At 41.7% G+C, this 24,620-nt stretch overlaps 1 protein-coding gene across 2 annotated transcripts in view; it reads left to right on the top strand.

Moving 5' to 3' along the window:
- Window positions 1-4,121: 4,121 nt before the first annotated feature.
- Window positions 4,122-24,620, top strand: part of LOC121894839 (chemokine-like protein TAFA-1) — a 106,142-nt gene continuing 85,643 nt past the window's right edge. For both annotated transcript variants that reach the window (XM_042407713.1, XM_042407714.1), the window contains exons 1-2: window positions 4,122-4,145; window positions 6,358-6,494. In XM_042407713.1, the coding sequence (XP_042263647.1) occupies window positions 4,141-4,145; window positions 6,358-6,494 (142 nt within the window). In that variant the 5' untranslated portion in view covers window positions 4,122-4,140. The remainder of the gene's footprint in view (window positions 4,146-6,357; window positions 6,495-24,620) is intronic.

Genomic DNA, 24,620 nt, shown 5'->3' with positions numbered 1-24,620 from the left:
TATAGAGGAGTGAAATATGCCAATGACTAACTGACTTGAATTTGCCTCTTGATGACAATGAGGGTGTAATTTGGGATGTTACAGCAAAAAAGTATTCATATTTATAGCTATGAAATTGATAATTTGTTTTTGTGGAATTGCCTATCACGTTCTTTTACACTTTTTACTGACATGTTAGTGTTTTTTCTCTCTGGATCTGCTGACAAAAGAAAAAGGTGGAGGTAAAGCCTGAGAGGTTTATGTGTGGAGAACTGTATATCCACTAACCTTACCCTTTACACTAAAAATTCCACTGTTACAAATCGACAATATCCTCACAGCCAGGTTCCCTCAGTAATGAACACCTGTGAGCAAAAGCAGAAAAAGAACGCTTTGACAAATGTGAAATAAATTATTACTATAGATCAGGCTCCTTTGTTTCATTAATCATCTTCTTCCCTTCACCATACATCAGTGAGCAATAGTTGCCACCGCATACGTCTTCCAAATTAATTTTCTCTGCCTGCCTTAATCTTGCCTTCTTTTTTGCTATTTTCTTTCTCTGCCTCTGTGTCATTCTAACTTTTTCTCAAGTAGAGTGTTTCATAAAGTGTCTATGGAGACTAGGTGTACTAACACAACACAACTTCCCTCATCAGATGAAGAAATGCTTGGTTTGCTCCAGTGAGAAATGTTGAGAAGAATGTAGGAATAATACCGGACAAGGGCTCATTTTTTAAAAGAAAGCATAAAGCTGTTGGGAGGGTTAAATTGGTATTTTAGTACTGCTAGCAGGTGTATATTGAAGCTTGTTGGCTGAACTGGAAGGACAAATTTTATTAGCCAGAGGGAGAAACAGAAAGAAAGAGAATGACAGAATGAGAAAGAAAGACGGAGAGTGAGAGAGGAATATTGGCAAACGCTGCTGTTTAACAGGGCTGCCCAGATCCAAACACAGAGTTGGCCAGTGATTGGTCGGTTGTGGTTAGGTCCTGGCACGGTTTGCGGCGACAGCTGTTTGGAAATGATGGAAGCCCCTGAGAAGGCAGACGGGGAAGAGTGGGACCACGACAACAATCCAGAATTACTGTGAAATACTGTTGTCCCGGTCCATTCTCCCAACGCAGCTCAGACTGACGCAGAATGAAAAATAGGAGACCGCAGCGAATCAACAATAGGAAAAAATTAAGATACAAATGAGAGACTTGCATTGGTACTGCACATTGCTGAAAGGAACATGTAGTAATTGGATGCCTTCAATCTTAAGTTCTCCTCTGAGGCTTGTTTGTGGGCCTGTTTCATTTCACGCCTTCATCTCAGTCCAATGGGACAGATCATAAAGACATTAAGCGCTGAAGACAAAATGGAATTCAAGCGTGCATGCTATTAATGCTCCTTACAAAAGGAAATATCAACAAATATGCACAAATACAAATAAGCCTATTTATTGGTAATCAAACCATTTAGTGCAAATATAGCTTGACAGTGTAGAAACACTAATCAATGTGGTAATTACTCTGCAGTTCCTGCTTAATGTGAATCTGGTCACTTAACATGTGGTGTGCTTTACCCAACTGAGATCCAGATGGCAGCTTCACTATTTATAAATGCATTCCCATTAGATTATTACAGAAGAAATATGTGAATACAAAGGACGCAGTCCAAAGGCAAAAAAAACAATCAACACATGGCTTAAAACACATCCAGGAATAACTACCACAGGACTCTTTTTTTTTTTTTGTCCAGTATTTAGCCGTACGAAGAGGTCTCTGTTAACAGCTACTTGTTTACCCACTCAGGTACTCACATCACATTTTGAGAAATCCAACAGACGGAATAATAAATCCCCCACATCTCTTCCTCCATTTCTCCACATTGTGTTTTTCTACATTCATCGCCTCTCTCCCCTGCAGATTGTAACTCTGTGAGGCTGTGCGCATCTGGCTGTCAAATCACACTATGGCGTGTAAAGAACAAGCAGAGGTGATAGCAGCAGCAGATATGGTCCAGGGTGCCCTGTGGCATGGCACAGTGACCAACAATTGAAGAGATTGTTAACCATCTCAAAAATGTCACCCACTAGATAACTGGACAATCAGGAAGATGATATTTTTGCACCGTAGCTCTCTGAGACACACATGGATGTACTGTATTATCATACATCATCACACAAGCAAAGTAAAACAGGGTCTAGCAGATATTAATCATCAAGTTCATCTGTCTGTACTCCCCAACAGCACTGACACTATCCTCACGGTCTGCCAGCTTGTTTAGCCCCTCAGCTCTGCATTGTTGTGAGTAGCATAGGGTTCATTTTCTGTGAAATGTCAGACTGTGAGTGAGTCAGCCATGGCAGGTGCGTGGGATTGGCATATACTGTAAATCTCTGGTTAACAGTATAATGAGTTAAAGGGGAGCTCCTCCATATGGAAGAAAATGTGTTGGAGGAAAACATACTCCACACAAATAAGACTGGTTGCTTTCACCTGCCTGGCTCAGGCTCAAACACACATGCATACACCCACTCACCCACACATACAAACACACACACTCTTAGGTCACTTTTGGGGACATAACATTTCCTGGAGACTTACCCTAACCCTAACCGTACCCACTATTTGCCTTAGCCTAACCCTTACACTAACCTTAACCTTAACCTTAACCACCCACCCAAAAATCCCTGTTTTACCAATTGGGGACATGGCTTTTGGCCCCAATTGCATAGGCTGTCCCCAATCAACTGGTCTTAAGTCTGGTGTGTATCCCTGACAGTGACTTAAGTCATAACCCCCCCCCCCCCACACACACAGACAGCAGATTCAGTTTGTGAGCGAGTGACAGAAGGGTGCTCACAAGTTCTCTCAGGCTCTCGCAGCAGTTGTAAGTTTGTTTGGCTGGCTGTATAAACAAATCCCAACTCATCACCACAAAAACAGGTAGAAAGCGCACAGCCAGCTTGTAATGGATATTATGGTGATTGCAGAGCTCTGATGAGGCACTCTGCCTTCTATTAAAAGTGCTGTGCTTGAAGCATATTTCACTCTCGCCCCTCAAATGCTGCAGGGTGATGACTAAAAGAGGCACATTCAGTCATCCTCCCTCCACACCCTCTCCAACATACACACATACTTGTGCACATGGGTACACTCAAACACATTGAAAGTGAGCTGAAGGCTATACTTGCATGTCTCCTGACGTTGTGGATGGGAGGTTGGGATGTAAAGAGGGGTGGGTTAATAAAGCATGCTTCATTTGCTGATGAAGTCTTGATGCAGAAGTGGGCAGTCTTGCTTTAAGACATGTGATCTGACTCTCTCTCAGCTCTCTCTCTCTTTCCAGCTGGGCTACATTGTAATACACACACACACACGCACGCTCACTCACACACTCGCTCTGCCTCTCTGACACAGACTCTCTACTTAGTGCGTTGGAGAGAGGACTGAGGCTCACACTATCAGCACAGCTTCTCAATGGGGGGACGCAGCCAAGAGCAGACAGAGCAGTCATTCCACTGGAGCCTTCCGCTGCACGCGTGAGAAGGAGACGACAAGTGAGGGGGGTAAATTAGCTCCCTGTCAACACAACATAGGAGTTCTACTGACGGAGAAGAGACAGAGACTGAAGCAAGGAGAGGAAAAGAGATCTGCATGTATGTGGCTGATACAGCAGTGACATGATCAGCCTCCCAGTCCTCAAATCCTGGCCAGTTTGTGACACAGACCCCTGGGTGTTTTGCTCTTGGTGACTATTTGTGTTGCAAAGGATTTCAAAGGAACTGAGCAGCGGGGGTCCAGAGAAGGAAATATTGAGGAAAAGAACAGAATTTTATCCCCTTTTGTGCGGTGACCGGCAAGTCTAGTGCTGGAATTTCATGTGGGAATCCCTTGCTTCAAAGTATGGATGGATTTAAGACAGAAGAGTGAGTCTGCTGGGCAGACAGGCAGTGATTCTTACTGAGCTTCTTTCCTCCTGAACACATTGCTCAGGTAAGGGTGTGGGACTTTCGAGGAACACCTCTGGTGTTTGGGGATGGGATGGGTGGGGTGGGAGCTGATTTTACTAGGACAATTATATCTTTGGGATATATTTCCCACAAAAGATTGCTTGTAGAAGAACGTGTTTGAGTTGAGTAAAAAGGGACATGACTGGGATACTGTATACATGAGGTAAAAATATGGAAAACTGAAAACATCTTGTGTATCATAATACAATATTTGACCAATATATTATATAACTTTCAAGCATGTTTAAATGGGGCAAATAGGTTACATTCATCTTTTTAAATACCACAACTCGCATATTATTAGTGAACTGCATTTAATTAAATGCAGTGTTAAGACATCACGATCATCCTGAATCAACCAGACAGGAACGCTCTTGAGACTCACTGCTTAAGTTGTCTCCACATGTGAAAAAGATAACCAGGCTGCAAGAAACAAAAAACGAGAGTAATTTTGCCAAATCAATGTTGCACGCAGGACCATCGGTGGGTTGTGCGCCTGCAGGTTTGTCTGTTTGTCTGTTTCTACTCCTCGACCGCCTTTACTGTATCACGCTGGACTTACCAATTAGTACGCACTGAAGAGCTGTCCTCTCGCTTACGAGAAACCACATAACTGAGAGTAAACCGCTTTTCAAATGGCTTCCTTTTCCCGTGTGGAAAATAAGAAGGAGAAAAGCTCTTTTGCGCTGAGAAAATGAGGCACATACTGTCAAGAGTTTGGTTCTGTTTTCTTGAAAACTGGTTTCTTTTTCCTCCTCGAAGTTCCTTTAAAATGATGCTCGACCCGTGTATGTGCGTTTTATTCAAACTCTGCTGCGAGTTTTCACCTCTGGTAAAACGCTGCTGGTAAGAATCACATTTTATTTTCGGAAAGACTGCCTTCCGATAACCGGGAGGAACTCTCTATGCAATATGCAGTTAACTGTGAAAGCGTAACGACTCTCTTGAATATGAAGCCAGTTTAGCAAAGAGAAAACACTGAGTGGTTAAAAAAGGAGAGGGAAACATACCCATGGGACCAGTTTACATTTCCACAAAACCGCGGATTATGGTGGATTTAGAGCAGGGGTGGGGATTTACAATTTCTCTTAATAATTATATGCTTAATTTTCGCTGAATATTAAGCAGTGTCAATGTCACAGAGGGCACAGACACGGGAAACATTTAGTAACCTAATGGTTATAATCTCAGATGCAGATCAAAACATAACGGTGGTCTAGTTTGACCAAACAAACAAGCAAGTAGTGGCTTTGCTTTGTAGAAATAACTTATTGGATCAGGCCTGCTTTCATGGCACTTTTTTTTTTTTTTTTTTTTTTTTTTACAGACATTTATTCCTATATACAGGCTTTTTATTCAGATGTGAAATTCACTGGTTTGAAGATCATCTTGAAGAGACTCCCTGGGGCTCGTAGTCTGGTTTATATTCTCTTGTGTATGATGCTGTAGAATTAAACATTAAAGGAGTACTAGACTGTAACATTAGAGCATCAGATTCACACAGTCACCACCTCCACTACCACCTTTGTGTGAAAAACACAAATCGATCAAGGTTCCAGTTCAAGGTTTGTTAATTTTTCCAAACAGCTGTTGACAGTCCCACTGAGTAGGATGTAGGTGGGTGTACAGTTATAGAAGTCTGAGGCAGGGAGCCTAAATACACCACAGTTGAGTTTAGAGGAGGTGGGGTGATGCTTTTAAATTTCCCACTGCGGGGTCTTGAATGGAGAGAAGCGCTAATAACACCTGGAGAGGAGGAGAGTCTCATTATTCAATGAGGGCTAAGGCGTGCCTCCATATGCTGGCCCTCACCAGCCATTAAGCAGTCGCTGAACAAATCTGTGAGTATGTGCTTAGAAATGTCATCTTTTGTACACTTTTGGATATTCAGGGCTCCATCGTTGCTGCTGCTTTTAATTGAACTGTAATTTTCAAACAGATGACACAGATCATCATGAAATTATTATGGCCAAACAAAGGGATCAGGTAATATTCCTGCTACCGCTTCACAGTGTTTCGACTATTATATTTGTGTGGTACAAGTCCATTTAGACTACAGCAGGTTTGGACAAGACAGATATTGACTATCTTAACTTTATGTTTGTGTGATTCCTTAAAGCCTCTGTCTCCTGTTTTTCTTTTTAGTCCTAGTGTTATGATAAGAAAATACCCATGTGCAAACTTCTAAATAAATCATCACTAGTAGATGTGTTGGTCCAAATATTTTTAGTTGAACGTATCAGAAGACATGTCTGCACACATGTTTCTTTTGTTTGGCTTTACTCAGTGTTTGTGTTATAAATATGTATAGTGACATGCTGTAATAAAACTCTTTTCTTGTTTCTCTGTTATGTCTTTCTTACTGTGTGCTGCAGACTTGGCCTGAACATGTCCTGGTTGTTGGCCATGTGGATTAGCCTTGGCTTCCTGCTGTTGTGCCAGGCCACACTCTATCAGACCCTCCAGCAGCACCATGTGGCCCGGCCCGGCCGCACTGACATTCTCACCCTAGGTACGTGTGCCTCCTTGTCGGATTTCGGCTTCACAGCAAAGTCTTACAGTGCGAGATGTTGCCCTGTTGATGGGGTAGCAGTTGTTAGCTTTGGCTGTTTAAAAGCAACAGCAAGAGACTGCTGCAGTATGTCAGAATGATTTGCCACGGTACTGTACTGTAACATGATGATTCACCATGCTTGCAGTCATACAGGATGAGCGAAGAGGAAGACGACTAATTGTGCTTCTAATTGCATGTTACATCCTTAGATTTAGTCAGACTCAAATCTATATATCTGTATACATTTTGTGCTATTTATGGAAGGAATATGGTTACTTGACTTTAAAGCTGAGCTGCACGCTTCTGTTCAAATCTGAACATGGAAGTCCGGTTAGACAAAGAGCATCTTACACTGTGAGTTAGCTGGTAGGGAGATGATTTCTATGTGGGGTGAGAAATTCTTGACTACTGCACCCTGAATCTTGCTGGCAGACTGTTACGAGCAGGACAAGCTGTAGGCAAAAATCCCTATTACTGTGCTGGGTAGCCAAGGGAGCTTTGATCACTGTGGCTTAGATGGAAATGACAATTATGTTTCCCTCTTTTGCACTGGAAACGTTTGGCAATTAAGCCCGACGCCTTCTGCACCGTAGGGGCAAAAGGGGAGGGTAGACGCTGAGGCGGATATAATTCTCTGATTATGAAAAAGCTTACCACCATTGCTTATGGTGTATGAGGGAGTGTTACAGGGAAGGCAAAGGTTTTTTTAGAGCAAAGCGAAGGCTTTCTTTAAGCTTCTAACAATGAGTATGACTCCCATGCTGAACCCTCACACAGAGTGGGGCTCTCTCCGGAAGCCAAGCGGCTGTTAAACATTGATGCTATCTTCTGCTTGGTTCCCTCAGTGTGTTGCATTGCCAAGCAAAAAGACAGTAATTGAGGCACAGCAAAAGAAAAAAAAAATCTAGCATTGAATTCTCCATGCTTGTGTTGAATACTGGTGATTTTAAGCAGCATGTTGGAGAATTGGCTTACTTTTGCTGTGGAACAGCTGACACATGAAAATCCCAACTATGATAGATAGAAAGTTCTCAAAGTATCCCGGTGCCGTTAATTGGAACAAGAGGGTGAGGGATGAGCGACAGAGAGCTCTGAATGAATTTTTAAAGGCTGGCTTCCAGTTTTTCTGTTTTTTTTTTTTTGACTGGTTGGCAAGTCGAGCTTGGTGCCAAAGATGTACAAGGAAGTGCAAGGCTCAGTAAGTGTCTTTTGAATAATGCAGAGGTCCCAAAGGGGGAGAAGGGAAGAAAATAAGATCCCCCCCCCCCCGCCCCGCTACAGCCACCACCCCTGTTGTAGATCTAGAAGAGTCATCCAGGATGGATGAGGATGGTTATGGCTGAGAGTTCTCTGGAAGGTTTTCTGTCAGACAGATCAACTCACACTCTAACTGCATACAAAACTAAGGAGGGTACGGACATGTACATGCTCACACATTTACACACCATTTTCTCACTGAGGCCATTATGGTTGTGGCATTTTCTTGGGTCCTCTGGTGATACTGGAGCTGTGTTCAGGACACATCAGGTTTGAGAGGAGGCAAGCTGTGCAGATGAACAATAACCACACACTCTGTTGATTTGATCTTTTTAAGTCTCAGATTTTATTTACATTTTTAGACTGAGCCACTACATTATGAATAACGTCACCAGGAGGTAATCAAAATAAATACGTTTTACAGTATCCCTGCATTCACACTGAGACCAAAAGTCTGTTGTAGTGGGGGTTTTCTTTATTACATGTGTTCTCCAGAAAAAAAGTACTTTCCAGAAAAGTTTTAAAATCACCAAACTGTGATGGACGACGGCCATAATTGGTGCTGACAATCATAATCTCGGGATATGTTATGATATTTTACTATCCTAATCAGCAGGCTTCGAAGGGATAATGGTCTATCACAACTGGGCGCTCAGAGAGAAAACATTTCTGTCTGATTTTTTTTTCTGCTGCTGGGCAACTGTACAATTTACTGTATATCATGTTAAGAGGATTAAGCTGACATCAATCTTACTCAGCCGTGGAGTGGCGTTAACCGATCTAACCAGAACTGCTCTCTCAGAATTGAAATGCTATGATGAATATTTGAATTAGAATTGATTTTATAATTTAAGAAGCTCTCTGGTTTCATTGAGGCCAGAACCCTCAGATATAAATAGATATGGCTATGTAGGAAGTGGCAAAAAAAAGAGATGTTTTGCCTCGAAAAATCCATTGACTTTCATGCTACGCTGTTTTCCGTAATCAAATAATGTTTCTCTGTTTCAAAAAGATGATGAAAGGATGTGTGATATACTGTCTGCCACACCGTAAATTAAGTTGTAAAATGTTTTCAAGGAAGCTTGTGAAATACAGGATTCAAAATGTCTTTTATGCTGATAAATAGCTTAATGGAAAGTGTTTTGTCTCAGACTCACACTCACACTGAGATTATTGAATAATTATCCTTAAAAATAAGATAGGTGGAGCATCTTTCCTATAAATTGTAGCATGCTATGCTACTGTATTGTCTTTTGGACAGTCATAAGCTAAGTCTTGAAGTGAAATAGAGGGTTGGTATTTTGTAAGAAACAGTGTCTTGAAATAAATTTTTGTGGATGTTGGCATGCAGCCCGGCCAACTGTCTGAGAGACTGAATGGTACAAAAACTCAAGAACCATCCCACATAGACAAAGACAAACAGACAAGGGTCTGTGTGGGTATCTGAGGACGGGAAGTGAAGGTCATGTTGAGCTAGGTACAAATGTAATCCTCCATCCTGTTGAAGCATCTAACAATGTTTGAGAAATCAGCTTATCTGCCTCCTGGAACGGTGAGCTGACAGTGCATACCAAAAAAAAAAAAAAAAAAAAAAGTGACTGAGGAGATAAAGTTTCTAGATCGTATTTAGTTATTTTTTTCAAATGTTTCCGTGACAAATCGGCATAGTCACTGCTGAGGCGGAGATTGTAACGAGTTGCCTGACTGCTTCGTCACCTGCTCAGGAAGCGATGCTGCTCTCTTTCCCATGAGCCTCCGCTTCACACCGCTTCCCTTGCGTCCTACTCGTGCAGCTGAAGATTGATGGCGGCCTGATTCTGGGCAGCCAATTCTGGTCTCTCAAGAAATAATCCACTACATTGACAGATGAGCTGAATGTGACATGACACACACAAGCCCGGCTCTGCACTCTCCCCACCTGCCAACGCAGCGAGCAGAAGTGCTCACTGCCAAGACTGCCGCTGCACAAACCAGGCCACTCTTGACAGCACACAGTATTGGACTCCATCAAAAGTCAGTAAAAGTGTAACCAATTTACATTGTCAGTGCTTTGCTGCCACAACTTATTGCAGATTTGATGTCTTTTAATGAAAACTAAAATGAAAATGCTCCCTAATGTTTTGTCTGCAGTGTTATATAGTATTCTCATTAAGTTACGCTTAGCAGGGACTGTATTTACCCTTGTTCAGCTGAAGAATGCATACAGTACCATGTTCATAATGTATCAGTACCCAGAGGGGCAGTCTGAATATAACAACACTTTAGCTGGTGCTTTATTTTATTATGACTCTGACAGGGCAGTTTAAGAGAGTCTCAGATCTAACAGAAGGGCATGATTCCTGTTCCAGGTGCAGCTGTAAAACTAACTCTACTAGCCTGTTACACTTTAATGGCAGTTTGTTGCTGATGTTATGTTTTACCATTGTTTTTGTCTGCCATGATTAAAAGACAGTACATTGTACACTATATGTGCACTATTACAGAACTGTACATGTATTATGAAACCTCTTAATATGTAAGTGGTGGCTTATGATATAGACTATAACACAGTGGTACTGCTGTTATGTTTTTATCCATTGATTCGAAATGGCTGGTAAAGTCTAATAAGAGATGATTGGAAGGCATTTTAATGAGCTCATTGTGCAATGTGCCATAATGCTCCCTCAGTCTAGAGCATTATCTGAGGTGGAAAAAAACATGTAATTACTTTGATTAGCTAAGACGCATGATATGGTCAAACAAGAGCAACAGTGATCATAAGCGAGCGTGTGTTTGATAAATTAAGGAATGAAACTTCAGCTTTAAGAACACAAAATAAGAACACAAAAAGAACTGTCAAAATACTGTAGTGCTGAACTTAAGCTTGATGTATCTATTAAAGCTCCAATTTTTATCTTTAGAGCTAAGGTTTGGGTTTTTCTGAGTAGAGGAAAATCTGACAAGATACAGGGTGCTAAAATAAACCTTGAACTTGATTTAGGATTGCTGTCTTTTGGCAAATGAGGACGGGATAGAAGTCTGGAAGCCATACATACACACAGCATGAATTGATTTTTTTTTTTCTTTCTTTCCATCGCTGAGCGGATGGCTGCTTCAGAAGATTGATGATTTTTCTGGCAGTGTTTGAGAATGTTAAGAAATTAGCTTCACGGGCTCCCAAACTGCATGCACACACCGTTTTCAACTTGGAACTCATTTCCATAGTTCTCAGTCTCCTCATTACAATAAGCGTTAGCGGCAGAAGTGAACGTGTACTTTTTTTTTTTTTTTTTTACGTAGTCATCCCCAAATTAGTAATCATGCTGCTTCCCTTCTTTTGTGGCGATGTATGAGTGTTTATGAAAGGCAGATCCATCCATCCTACCCACAGGAACATCTTTCCATATAGGCTCTCTGTGCTTTTGTTTTGCCATTAAATCTGCTTTATTTACATCCCCCATTAAACTGAGGGGACTAATTAGTGTGAGAATTGATTGCAAAAACAAAATTCAATCAAATTTCAGTCACTTGAATGGATGGCGCCTTAATCATATTTTTGTTAAGTGGATGAAAAATAATTGTTTGATCCATCTGTCAGGGTTTGCTCAAGTGGAAAAACATCAACTTATAAGCTATATGCACATGTACACACAAACACACATCAGAACCACTAGTGTCCAAGATATTGAAATAACCTTCTCGGAGTTTGCAGTGGGCATGTTTTTTATTCCATTTTTATTCTTATTCACTTGTGTATGTGTTTGTGTATCATGTCTTTAAGAACTAAATTAAACTATACGGTGATAAAAATCACACATTTTATATGACACAAATTTAATTAGAAACATACATTTTCTGAACGTGGCATCTACAAATCCTGCCTTGAGCCAGCAGAGAAACTCAAATCTGATAATCTACCTCGCATAGATTATAATTGCTTTGAAAACTCTGGGTTTAGGTAGAGAGCTCATCAGTGCTGTGTGATCTCTCACTCTCCGTCGCACAGCATGCCCTTCGAGGTAATGAAAGCAACCTTTCTAAAAACTGGGCAATAACTGCCCGATCATTCAGGTGCCGAGCAGCACTCACTCCGCGGCTGGCCTCTTCTCCCAGCCCTCCATCCTCTTGTCCCTGCTCCCCTCCCCTTCTCCTCCTCCCTCCCTCCATCTCCTCGTCTCTATTGGCCCCTCAGACGATTTGTCATGGATCAGATGAGACAATTTGTCATGGATTAGTGCACTTAAATGTCTGTGTGATAGTGGAAGCAGTCACTGGAAAAGCTTAGGAATCCTATTACACTGCGTTTTATGGCCGACGAGAGGGGAGGGAGGAGTGGAGGTTGAATTGGCACTTTCTATGGCCTGTGTACCATTTCTTTACTTTTTCCTCCACACATAATCAGATATTCACTTAGAGGTGAGCTCCGCTGATGTGTCTGAACTGGGACCAAAAGTTATATATTCTTTTTAGATTCATCACTTCATGCTGCATAAGTTTAATTAGATTGTTGTCTGCCTTTGCCCACCCCCCACCTACTAATTTTACCATCTCAGTGACACATTTGAAGCCAAATATGAACAGTCTGTATTTTGAGTGCCACTTGCATCAACAAGTGAGTCAGACAGCGGGAAATTATCTACATTTCCCTCACTGTGTCATAGTCTTTCTTGGAAAACATATTCTGATTCACCTGTTGCAATATTGCTGTGTCATTAGTATTCATTTACTCAGCGGTGTTTCTCATCTCAAGCCTTTTGCTGCTTGTACTCTGGTGCATTTTCTCCCTCTCCGAGTGAGATTAGATGGTAGTAGATTAGACACTTTTCTGCTCTGATGTCAGATAATTGTGTCAGACAGGGTGCACAGGTGCTATTTAACACAGGTGGCCCATTCCCTAAACAATTTCTCATGAAGAGCATGAAGTATGAAAACATACACACAGAGAAAAGTGTGTTCAAACAACCCAACAGTCGCGCAATACCATGAGATACACGCCTGTGTCACAGTTATTATTTTTTCAGCTGTCTATTTTAAATAGTCCTCTGTGTATTCTTTTTTTGTCTGCCAGATTTTTATTTATTTCAGCCCCTTGCAGCACATCTATTTTATTTACACTGAACAGAGAAGTGGAAAGTTACTGTGTCATAGATCATTACCATCTTTATTCATACAATATCTTATGCAGCTTCTCCATCACCTCTAGGCCCCTCAAGCCCTTTAGTATCATCTTGGTGAAGTGAAATAGCTTGCTTATGTTAATGGAGCAAAGAGACACACTGCCAGGTAATTGTGATGCAGCAGAGCTACTTCATGGCATCATTTAAAACCACTGCAGGGGACAAATGTTGTTCATTGAGTGTTTTGTTTGCAGAGGACTCACTTTGCCCCAGCAACTCATTTACCCGATGGCAGTCAAATTAGGTTTCCTTTACCATATTACTAATTTACTTCTAAATCTTTTCACTTTTTTGCAATCACTTGAGTGGATTATATGAAACCTAAAATATTTTTAGCATGGATTTTTAGTCACAGTTCTGCAAATATGAACAGACAGCCAACAGAATCAAAACAAAACTTGCATGTTGACTTCCATTGTCTTTGCCATATTGCTGGTTCTTTCAGTGTAAAAATAGCAAGTAGAATATTTACCCATGTGGCCCTCTTCTCTGACTTCACTTCTGGCATGTTGAAATAGACACCGATATCATTGATTTTGAATTCCAGTTTGCCTCTGGTTTGAATTAATCACTTGTTTGTTTATTGACATTTTAGCCTCTAAAATATTTACAAATTATAAATGTTATATTTCTACTTTAAATTTCAAGTCTTTGTTGCCTGATATCATGTTACCCTTCCAAATGTATACTCACCTCACTTACACTCACAAAATGTGTGATAACTACTTCATCTTTGCAGCATCTGTGTATCAGAATATCAGAATTGTTTTCACATTCGTAAAAACATGATTTTGAAAATGAGTTTGAGATGCATATATTCAATTTGTTGCCAAGGTGACTTCTCAGTTTGGCCCAGTGAATCATTCATTCAGGCCCTGACAGGGGACAAAAGTGGATTATGGGGTTTGGAATTATGGAAACAGAAATCCTTTTGCTTGAATATGTCCCCACTTGTCAAATGAATGATTGAACGTCTGTCTAAATTTTCCACCCAGGGTGCTCTGTCAGCATTAGCTGAGGTCTATTTGTCTTGTCTGATGTGTCTGAATCAGTCTATGCGGGTGCTGCGCCGATGCAGCACCATATTGTCTTATCACAGTCTTATCTGACAGCAGATGTTCTAATAATGGAAGTTCGGTTGAGATGTCACAGTTAAATGTTTATCACAGCTGTAAAAAATAAGCCACCAGAGATGGACACAGCCAAATATCTCTATAAATAGACAGGATATCTTATTTTAATCTTTTTCATACTATTGTGTATCCTGTATGAAATATGCCAGTCATTTGTACTGTACACAGTGAGAATGGTGACAGACTGTTGAAAATGTAGGGGGCAATTAGTATCCGCTGGCCCTGCAATGTATCTTCATTTGCCACAGTATCTCCAGCACATGTCAGGTTCACTGAACATGGCTCAATGCCCTCATACCTTCCCGTTCTGTGCGTGTTGGCCAGGAGAGAGAGAGAATGAAGGATGGGGTGGCACCTGAATGTGTCTGTCTGTAGCCTAATGACCCAGAGGAGCTTTCTCTCTCTCACACTTTCATGCTCTTTGTCTTTGTCATTCTCTGGACAACTCATCTGCCTCTTAGGTCTCGTCTGATCTCAATCCTGTTGTTTTACTCACAAACTTCTCTATACATCAGTTTCCTCTGTGCCTCACTCCCTCAAAAAAATACATGTTTAACTTTAATTATCTTGGGAGCTAAGCAATGTTGGCAGTGTGTATTTGCAAGGAAATATTATTTAGGCAGCCAGGCAGGCTATGTAGGATTTTCTCTTCCTCATCTCACATCCCAGAGGTTTTAAGTGGTACGAGCTATCAAGCTTTTCCAGCAAAAACACCTTTTGACCTGCTTTCTGTAAGTTTTGAGTTGAGTTTAAATGAGGATTAATACCTGCTCTAAGGAACTCGTTCAACCTTTTCCCCAAAGGTATCAACGAAAGTGTGAGGATGGCATACATGTGTATAAAATAAGAGTGTTATTGGAACTGAGCTGATAGAACTGAATACCTTTCCACATGCTGACTTTGATCATAACATCTCTTCCCCATCCTTGTGGATTTCCACTGTCTCCAAGGCATAAACTGCAAGGCACACATGCATGCTAAATAAAGAGTACCAGAACTGTACTGACATACAACTGGATTGCTCACCTCATCTCTTATAAAAAATTTTTTTCTGTCCTAATGGAATCCACATCAAGGCACATAATATTAAGATCCTTCGTGAAAGACAAACAAAAACAGGAGTTACGAATGTAACAAAGGTTCTATGAATTCTGGATGACTGCCAGAGATGGTATGTAATACCTAGACATGCATCATGTACATGGGAAGGAGGTCGAGACATAATACCAACAAAGTCACATGTGTGACCTGGGTGATGCAAGCAACCTGATAAAGGGGCCTAGCAATCAGCAGTCGTTTCCAACAGAATCTTCTCGTCCAGACTCCGAGTGACAATGAACTCTAGCGGCCATGCAGAATTCATAGAACCTTAGTTACATTCGTAACTCTCATTCATATCATTCTTCCTGACTGCTAGAGACGGTATGTAATGCGTGGATGACCCATACCAGCAAGCAGGCAAATGTACAGGAAGAAGCCCGAGTAGCTGCAGCACAGATGTCACTTAGTTGAACACCCCTCAAGGCAGCCCAAGAAGTTGAGACACTCCTGTTTGAATGACATTTCAATGGGGGGGACCTGGAGGCCCCTAAGCCTGTATGTTTGTGATATGGTATCAACAACCAAGTTTGAGAGTCTCTGTATGGACAAGGCACAACCTTTCCTGTGTCCTCCATAACAAACAAATAGCACATCAGACTTACGGAACCCAGCCGACACATCTGTCTCACAGCCTGAATAGAACTGAATAGGCTAACATTAGGATGCCGTTCCTCTGCCCCTGGTTGCGGGGCAAAAACTGCCAAATTGATAGGCTGCTTGATGTGAAAAGCTGAAAGCCACATGGTAACCCTAGACCCATCAGAATTCCAACACAAACAGTCCCTGGTAATGGACAGGACATGAAGCTCACCAACTCGCTTTGCAGATGCAGCAGCAAGGAGAAAGGCAGTCTTACCAGACAGCCATCCGGGGTCAGTCTGGGCACCAACTGGAAAAGAGTTTCCACCTGTTGGCATACAGTGCCCTAGTTGAGGATGCACAAGCATTAAGTATGGTCTGGACCACAGCCTGATTGCAAGAACTCAGTAGCGAGCCTGGCCCTTCAGGGGCCAAACATGCACCTGAAGGTGATCCAGGTGAGGTTGCCTATTGCGCTCCCTCAACTGTGACAGAAGATCCTGTTTCAGTGGCAGAGGCCAAGGTACTCCCTTGAGAAGCCAACAGATCACCGGAAACCATATCCTTCTTTGGAACAAGAAAATAAGTTGAGTTGAACCCTCTCAATTGAATTGAACTTTCTACATATTCGATGGCACCTTTCCTTAGAAGCACCAAAATTTCCCACCTGAGAGCCAGAAACCTCAGAAGGTCATTGACAACAGTCATTCTGACCCCACTGAACTTTAGGGGCCGACGCCTGAACTGGATACAGTATCCCTTGGAAAGATTCGACACCCATGGATGCGAAAGATGTGGTGGGGAGAAATGGCTTGCGCCTGGACTTTGGGAGTCAGGCTCGACTCCCTTGACATTTGGGCAGCTTGGATGGTCGGTTGGTTGTGTTTGGGTACCCTATCCCTTGGTGTCCGAAAGGCAGGCTGTGGACAGACCAGTTGGAGGTGGCCCTGCTAAAAAGAGGAACGTCTGGCTCTCGAGGGACTCCGAGTGCTGGCTGCAAAGCAAAGAGTGCTGGTGTGTCTTGGTTTAGGCAAAGGCTTGACTTTGTTCACGTGTTCACTTTGTGCACCCCTCTGACGGGAGACTGGGCAAGCCAGGCATGGCACCGGGCCAAGGTCAAAGTGGACATCAGTCTGCCATGCTCTCTGGACATGAAAGCAAACACCTGGAGTGGTGCATCACTCAGTTTCTATGTCAAGGCATCAACTCCAGCAGTCTGGAGAGTCTGCAATAGAGCTAGAACAAGGTGGGAAAAAGAGATTCCAATACGCCCCATCCAAGCTGCTACATCATAGCCCTTGGTAAGGAGGTCATCAGTGATTTTACACTGTAGGTGTGGAACGGGCATCCAGTCTAAGGGCTTCATCTGGAGATACTATCAGAGAAGCAATGGAGGCATCAATGGCAGACATTTGGTCTAGACCATATTTGGCGTCATCTGCTAGAGGGAACAGCTTCCACAGGGGCAGCATCCAGATCAAGCCATGAGATGGTCAATTGGATGGCTTGCTTAACTGTGGTATGACCAGCCTCAGCATTCTTCAAGGAATCTGCTCCTGACCTGTGAGAACCTGTCACCGAGGGGAGGGGGGACTCTCCAGTTCCTCCTGTTCTCCTGCTTCCTTATCATAAAAAGATTCCCTGAGGTCACAACAGTTAATGCATTGTCGTCTTGCTGGCTAGCAAGAGAGGGTAAAGTAGCTAGGTGATCACTCTCATCATAGGCCTGGAGTGGCGGCTCTGAAACAGCATTGACAGCAGCAGCAGACGACCAGGCTGTAAATTCAGAAGGGCCTTAATCTGGGCAAACTCAGAGGCCAATGAATCCTCTTTAAGAGCCAATGGTTCATCAAAATTCTGTTTCTTCTTAGTTTTGGAGGCATCATCCTGTGTGTGCCTGTGGAGCTTAGAACCTGAAGGGGGGCTGAATGCAGACATTACTGAAGGAGGTAAGCCAGCCTCAGCAATGCTACTGTCAGACCTGGCCAAAATCACGGTCCTCTCTGCTAATGGCATGCAGCTGCAATAGTGAAAGCATTATCTGTCAGTGCCTGCATTAGGTGTTCAATACCAAGACATGATGGACATCTGTCATGGCCATCCTCTGGGCTGAGAGGGACCAAGCAGGAGTTGCAAACAGAGAGGATAGCCTACTTCATGACTTTCTGTCATAAACCAGCAAGGGGCGTTGCCCAAGGGATAAGATGGCCAAACAGGTGTTGGAGTGAACAAGCTTGTTCCTACCTCACACAGACAGCTCCAAGGCGAGCAGACCTCAGCATGTGTAGCACCCTATGGTTTGATAATAGCAGTAGAGCAAGACATACTCACTTACAAATCCGAAGTAAACCAGCATCTTTACTGCCGTAAGGTTAGCGACGTAGCAGTAGAGCGAGCAACGCTCAGCTACAATTCCAGTTAAACCATCACCTATAATGTTGAAAGGCTAGTGATGTAGCGGTAGAGCAAGAAACACTCAGCTACAAATCCAATTTCCGCGAGTGTCACAGGCAATCCTATTGTATGTGTGTGTGACTTGTAAGTGTGTAATGAAAAGTCTACTCAGAGCTGAGCTCTGCTCTGCTATCGTCAGGATCAAGGGCTTTAGTTTCACTCTCAACAGACGCAAAGAAGCACCGTAACAGTACGATGTTTCGCTGAAGAGAGAAATACCTCTGGCTCACTGACTGTATATTAGCTTTTAGTCTTACATTCCACCTCTTCGGCTATTTTGCTGAGTGCAAGCCTTGCCCAGAGCTTCGCTCACATCTCAACACGACTCCCTCTCTCTCATAGGTGCAATCAAAGTGCAAAGTGATTTAACCATGAATAAAATACAGAAATATTTTGTGATACATTCACTGGAGTGAGCTGCACCTCTGTCTAGCTTGGGTGCTACATTTTTTTCTTTTTTTTTTTTTACAGAATGCATGTCAGGCAGAGAGCTGAGAAAGAGATGAAGATGGCTCTGTCTCAGCATTCATATAAGTCACAGTCACCAGTATTACTCATTCACAATCTTGGTCACTTGTATCACACTTCCACACCTTTATCTGCTGTCTGATTGGAGAATGGATATGCTCACATGCTGTTAGTACAATAAAAAATTCATATACATGACAGAGCATCACCTTAGCATGAAACATGGCTATAGCAGGAGGTGCTGCTTCTCAGAGTTTGTAGGGATGTAGAGAAGCTGTGTGCATCCTGTCAGGGTAGTCACACCAGGCTGGGCCCCTGAACAGCAGCATGTTGCTGAAGTGATGTTATTACAATTTTGGATGATTCACATGAGAGGGCAGGCAGGCAGACAGCCTTGCAGTTTTTTTTCTCAGCTCCTTTGCAAATGAGAAATGTCACCCACAGCTGCAGCTGGGGCAGGCTTGAGGGGGTACATATTCAAAGAGCTATGACTATTTGTTCCACTGTTGTAATGTAGTTGGCGGTATACACCGGAGGGCAGAGGAATAAAGGATAAGAAGAGTTGTAGAGTAATACTTAGCCAGTGAAGAATAAGGAGGGCAGAGGATGATGGAAACCTTCGAACAAGGCTCATTAGGGGCTGGAAGTATGAGTTTGACTTGGAGAATATATATTTCTGACAGGCTGCTCTCTGCCCTGACACTGTGACATCCACACTACCAAAATTTATAGAGTTGTGCGTGTGTGTGTGTGAAACTGTTTCTGTAGAACAGCATTGTGTCTTGGATTGAGATGTACAAATGGAAAAGAGATAATTTCCAGTCAAGTGCCCACTGATGTGCTATAGTGTTATCACATATTCAACCTTGACCTTTCTGTTAGATTTTACCATAGCCATTTGATAACCTGGTGTTAGATATGTGTCACACAGCTTCTAGTTCTCCAAAATACTGTCAGACATCCTTACTTTTGTTGACTTTTCTTACAGGAGAATAGTAGTGTGAAATATGGTAATGCCTCATTTACTTCTGGTTTTGTCCAGTTTACATGATACATACAAGCTAATTTTACAGTGCGGGCCACACTATTATCACATGCAGGGTCATTATTTCTATTTATATATAATGTTACAATATCATAAGTTCATATTACATATGGCCAAAGTGTCAAATAATGAGGTTAACCTATGTAGAAGTAATCCCTGTGAGCAAAAAGCACTAGCTTCAGACTGCTCTGAACACTTGGTTTCCAGCGTTTTTTTCTACTTTTAGCCCGAGCCAATGTCAGTTTGGGATTGATTTCTTCTATGGTCATCCGCTCCACGCACAGTGCTCCGCTATGCTAATATTATGGTATTTTTCCATTGTTTTGGGGGTAGTCACACTGAGCCATGACTCAAGTCAAGCTGGCACACTGTAAGTGTTTAGATTTTAACACTGTAAGTGTTTTTCCATTACACAGCACAGCAAAGTAAAATAGGTAGTTTACCTGTTGGAGGTGTGTTGGTCATCTGCAACTCTTCATCAAACATCATCATCTCTGTGGCTGTTTCTGCTTGTGCTATTCCTCCCTGCATTATTTCTAACTGATCTGCTGAGCAAAAACATCTCAAAATATCTCCATATCTTGTTGTGTCGACCGATTTTTAGCACCGCTAACAAAGCTCTGCTAATTCAGTGAACAGGAACACATTTAATTTCCTGTAAATTCTTCACAATAAAAGTGTCCAGTGATTTTGTCATTTAAAAGCTTTTAATATGAAGTGGCAAAAGCAGAAAATGTTGGGTTTCATCAGCAGTAACTTAACACACCTCTGATGTGGTTGCCCCGTGGCAGGCTTCTGGAAAGCTGGCCAATCAAAACAGAGTGGGCTCCTTGGGAGGGCGGCCTTAAAGAGACAGGAGCTAAGACTGCCTATTAGAGACGGAGGCTGAACTGAGGGGCTGCATGAAGGGCCAGTATAAGATAAATAAGGAGTTTTTTTAACTATGAATCATGCAAAGCTACGCTTGTGGAGTCCCCGACTAAAAATATAGAGCTGGAAATGAGCATAATAGTTCCCATTTAACTGCTGTTCTAGCATAGAGATGTCTCAAATAAAGATAGAGTGATCTGGGAGTTTAGTTTATGGTAACATGTTTGTGAAGGATTATTGCTTGTGGAGACTGTGTGTGCATGCACAGTTTAACACAATAACCAAAGATGTCAACAGTCTGTGTAAAATTTTGACCTGGTCAGACCCCGATCACTGGGGTCAGGAAGGGTTCTAATTTCTCTTGATTTTCTCTGTTTTCATCAAGCTGGGTTTTGTCTTAAATATTTTTTCTTATTTGTATTGTCTTTATTAGTCAGAGCAATTTAGTTGCACCTTTAAAATGATCAATTTTACTTTGTCATAAAAGTGTATCTTTTAATCATGTTTGGGTTGTTAAGTGCTGAAGCGGTTTGGGCTCAGGTTTCTATCTATATTGGCTTTTGGACTTTTTGGCTCTGATCAAAACCTGAAATATTGTCTGTATATACATAAAGTGATTTGAAAACACATCAACAGTAAAGCACACAATCATACCTAGCCTTTGACAATAAATTAATGAAAACAAGGGTTTATATTTAATTTGAATTATTTTAAAAACTCTATCCAAACACCAAAAGGAATACCTGGTGGAGGTGAGCGCCAGACTAAAGTAAAAAAAAAAAAGTCATATGCTTCAGAGCTGAAATGTTTAGTTGATTAATCAGTTAGTTAATTGCCCTAAAATCAATCAGCATCTATTTTGATAATCAATCAATCATTTCTGTCATTTGTTAAGCAAAAATGCCAAACATTTGATGGTTCTAGCTTCTCGGATGTGAGAATTAAAAGCTTTTCTTTGTCATATATGATAGTAAATCATATATGTTTGGGGTTTTGACTGTTTGCCAGATAAAAGGAGTAAATTAAAACATCACCTTGTGGCTGGAAAAATGTAAATAACATTTTTATAAAAAAATAATAACAGTTTGCAGATTAAATGATTATTGGATTAATCTTTAGTTGTAGAACTAACTGTCCAATACAGTAACTGTGTAAACAGTTAAATATTTAATGTTCAACTTACAGTAACTGTATGCCTTTGACACAGTTTGTATCACTGCTTGAATCACTTTAAGTGTAAAGACCCTTAGTCAAAAGACAAAATCCAGGTATGTGACACACTAGCCTTTTGAGCTAGAAATTTGATTGTGCCCCTTCAGTATCGAATAGTCAGCAGTTTGTGTGATAAATCTTTCACCTACCCCCGCATAGACAGAATAGGAAGAAGAAACCTGGAATTAACCTGAGTGCCTTTTCAGCACTGAATCAATGAGGGGAGATTTTCTGGAGCCGGAGGAGATGAAAACAGTACAGTTACAGTTGAAAACAGAACAACCCTACAGTTGTGCCTAACAGATGTTATCCAACACCAGCGCTGGAGAGGAGGGGACCTCTTTCTCACTGTCTAGCCAGAGGTGCGTTGCGCTAATGTTAGTAGTATTGGTGATATTGAAGATGAATACGAGCCCCTCGTAAGGTCTTACAGTCTCTCATGGACATACCATCTCATCCTGCGGTGAATTGGATGAGAAGCGAGTACAGATCTCATAAGTCCCCTCTAGGAGTCACGGCTCACTCTGCAAGGGCACTCGTAATAGGCGCCTTACACATGGGATAGCAGCGATAAAACAGCCTTATATTTCTTTTCATGAGGAGGAGGGGATTATGTAGTCTTAAAAGAGAAATGTGGCTCCCAAACTGTACATGTGAAGGATACAAATCTACACTAGAGGCATCATGTGTAGGTTTAACATTGATAATAGTGTAAATCATTTAAGAGCCATAAAGTAATGACTTGCTAATCTTCCTAATCTCTTATTGTTAGCTACACAGAATGTTTGTGTCTGTGCTTTGTGGCTGAATATGAGAGTGAACACAATTAGATTCATGTTTCTGTGTGGATGTGTGGATTGTGTTCAGGCCTTTCTGCCAGTTGGAGGAGGCAGCAATGTGTTTGAACAGTGAGAAAATTTGGCCAATCAATCTCACGTCCCCTGTCCAATGACTAAACTGCCATCGATCATCGTTTACCCGTTACATCTCATTCCCAGCAAGATGCTAGTTGCCTTCCTGTAACATTTTCCCCCGGACATTTGCATGTCTGGCTGGATTCACCTTTTATGTGTGTGTGTGTGTGTGTGTGTGTGTGTGTGTGTTCGTGAAAACGAGGGAAAGAGAGAATGAGGTTATGTGTATGCAAAAGAACGAGATAGGATGTGTCTGTCTGAGCCAGCCAACCAGCTTGCTGCGGTGCTGTTGCTGAAGCCCAGCCAGACAGATGGCATCCATTTGATCATGGAAATGCTGTAATGGTGGGCCAGGAGCAGCTAAGAGACGCTGTTTTTGGGTGTTCATGAGCAGGGCATACTCTCAGTCTGCCAGGCAGTGAAAACTTTAACCTTTTAAAAAGCTTTCCTTCTTTTCCCCCTACTGCTCCACTGATGTGTTGGCTGATGTGCCAGATTGTTATCACGACTGTCTCAGAACTCGGACTTATATTCATCAGTGTTGCATATGGACATGTCTGTGTGTCTGTTCACCCTTAAAGAGTAGTTATTTAATCAGTTTAATTTTAACCACAAAAAGAGACCACAATCAACCCTGCATTTAAAAGGTCAACATTTGTCTATGTACACTAACCACAACTTGATATAGCTTATGCCTCTGTGCCATAGACCTCCATTGCTGTACAGAAACTATGAAAATATACATAACAATACACATAAAATAGCCATACTGTTAGTGTGTTGAAGTGTGATCATTACAATAAACAGCATAGTTTAATCTGAAATGCCGGGACAGCGTTTATAATCTCTAGAGAGTAGGTCCAGGCAGCTGAAATTGCTGAGCATATTAGAAAATGTGATTTTGTCTTTTCTTTTGAAAAGAATAAAGTGTGCTGGCATTGTTCATTTCAAAACCAATATCCCACCATCAACAGCATGGCTCTTTATGCTTTTAGCTATGGGAGACAACGTCTGATGGTCAGTCCACCACTTTGGTCCATACTGAACATCTCAACAACTAGTGGATGGATGTTCATGAAATTTTGTACAAGCATCCTTTATGGTCCCCAGAGGATGAATTATAATAACTTTGGAGATCCCCTGACTCTTATGGTGGACTCTTATGGTGGAGGTGGTCAGTTTGGTTTATGAAATACCTGCAACTCTGCAAATACCTGCAAATCTAATGACATAGCTACTTTGTGTTTAGTGCTAAATTGGATCAACATTTCACCTGCTCCTCTGCATGTTAGGATGGTTATTACGAGCATGTTATCATGCTGATATTAGCATTTAGTCCAAAGCCTGCATGTTAAGTCTCACAGAGCTGCTGTGTCTATAGACTTTTAGTCTTGGAAGATAATGGAGTTGTATGGCATGGAGCCATGAGCTATGTCAGACTGACCATACGGAAAGTATGTGTTAGTGGGTGTACCTCATTGTTGTTTTGGTCTTTTCATGGGATTTGTTGATAATAATAAAAATGTAAATTAGCACCAGCCTTATGTACTACTATTGTGATACAATAGGGAGCTCATGCTGGGCTCCAACCTATGTCTATGATTGTTAAACAGATTTATTTCTTTATATTTATATTTATTTCTCTATGAAAGTGAGACATCAGCCATGAAGGCAGTGTATTGTTATTATTACTATTATTACTATTTCCAGCACTACCACTTATACAGATGGTGTCCACCTGCTTTTAAAGGTGTTAGATTTTAATGGGAATAGCTTTGTGCTGTGTTGTCAAAATAGTTTGTTTTACTTAATCAGTCTAACACAGAACATATGCTAAGTGCACAGAGTGTTAATCTTCCCTGTGCACACATTTGATATGAGATGAAAGGCAACAT

This window comes from Thunnus maccoyii, chromosome 3, assembly GCF_910596095.1.
Source record: "Thunnus maccoyii chromosome 3, fThuMac1.1, whole genome shotgun sequence".
Taxonomy (NCBI): domain Eukaryota; kingdom Metazoa; phylum Chordata; class Actinopteri; order Scombriformes; family Scombridae; genus Thunnus; species Thunnus maccoyii.
The sequence above is the reverse complement of the archived record's forward strand: the minus strand, read 5'-3'. Positions and strand labels throughout refer to the sequence as shown.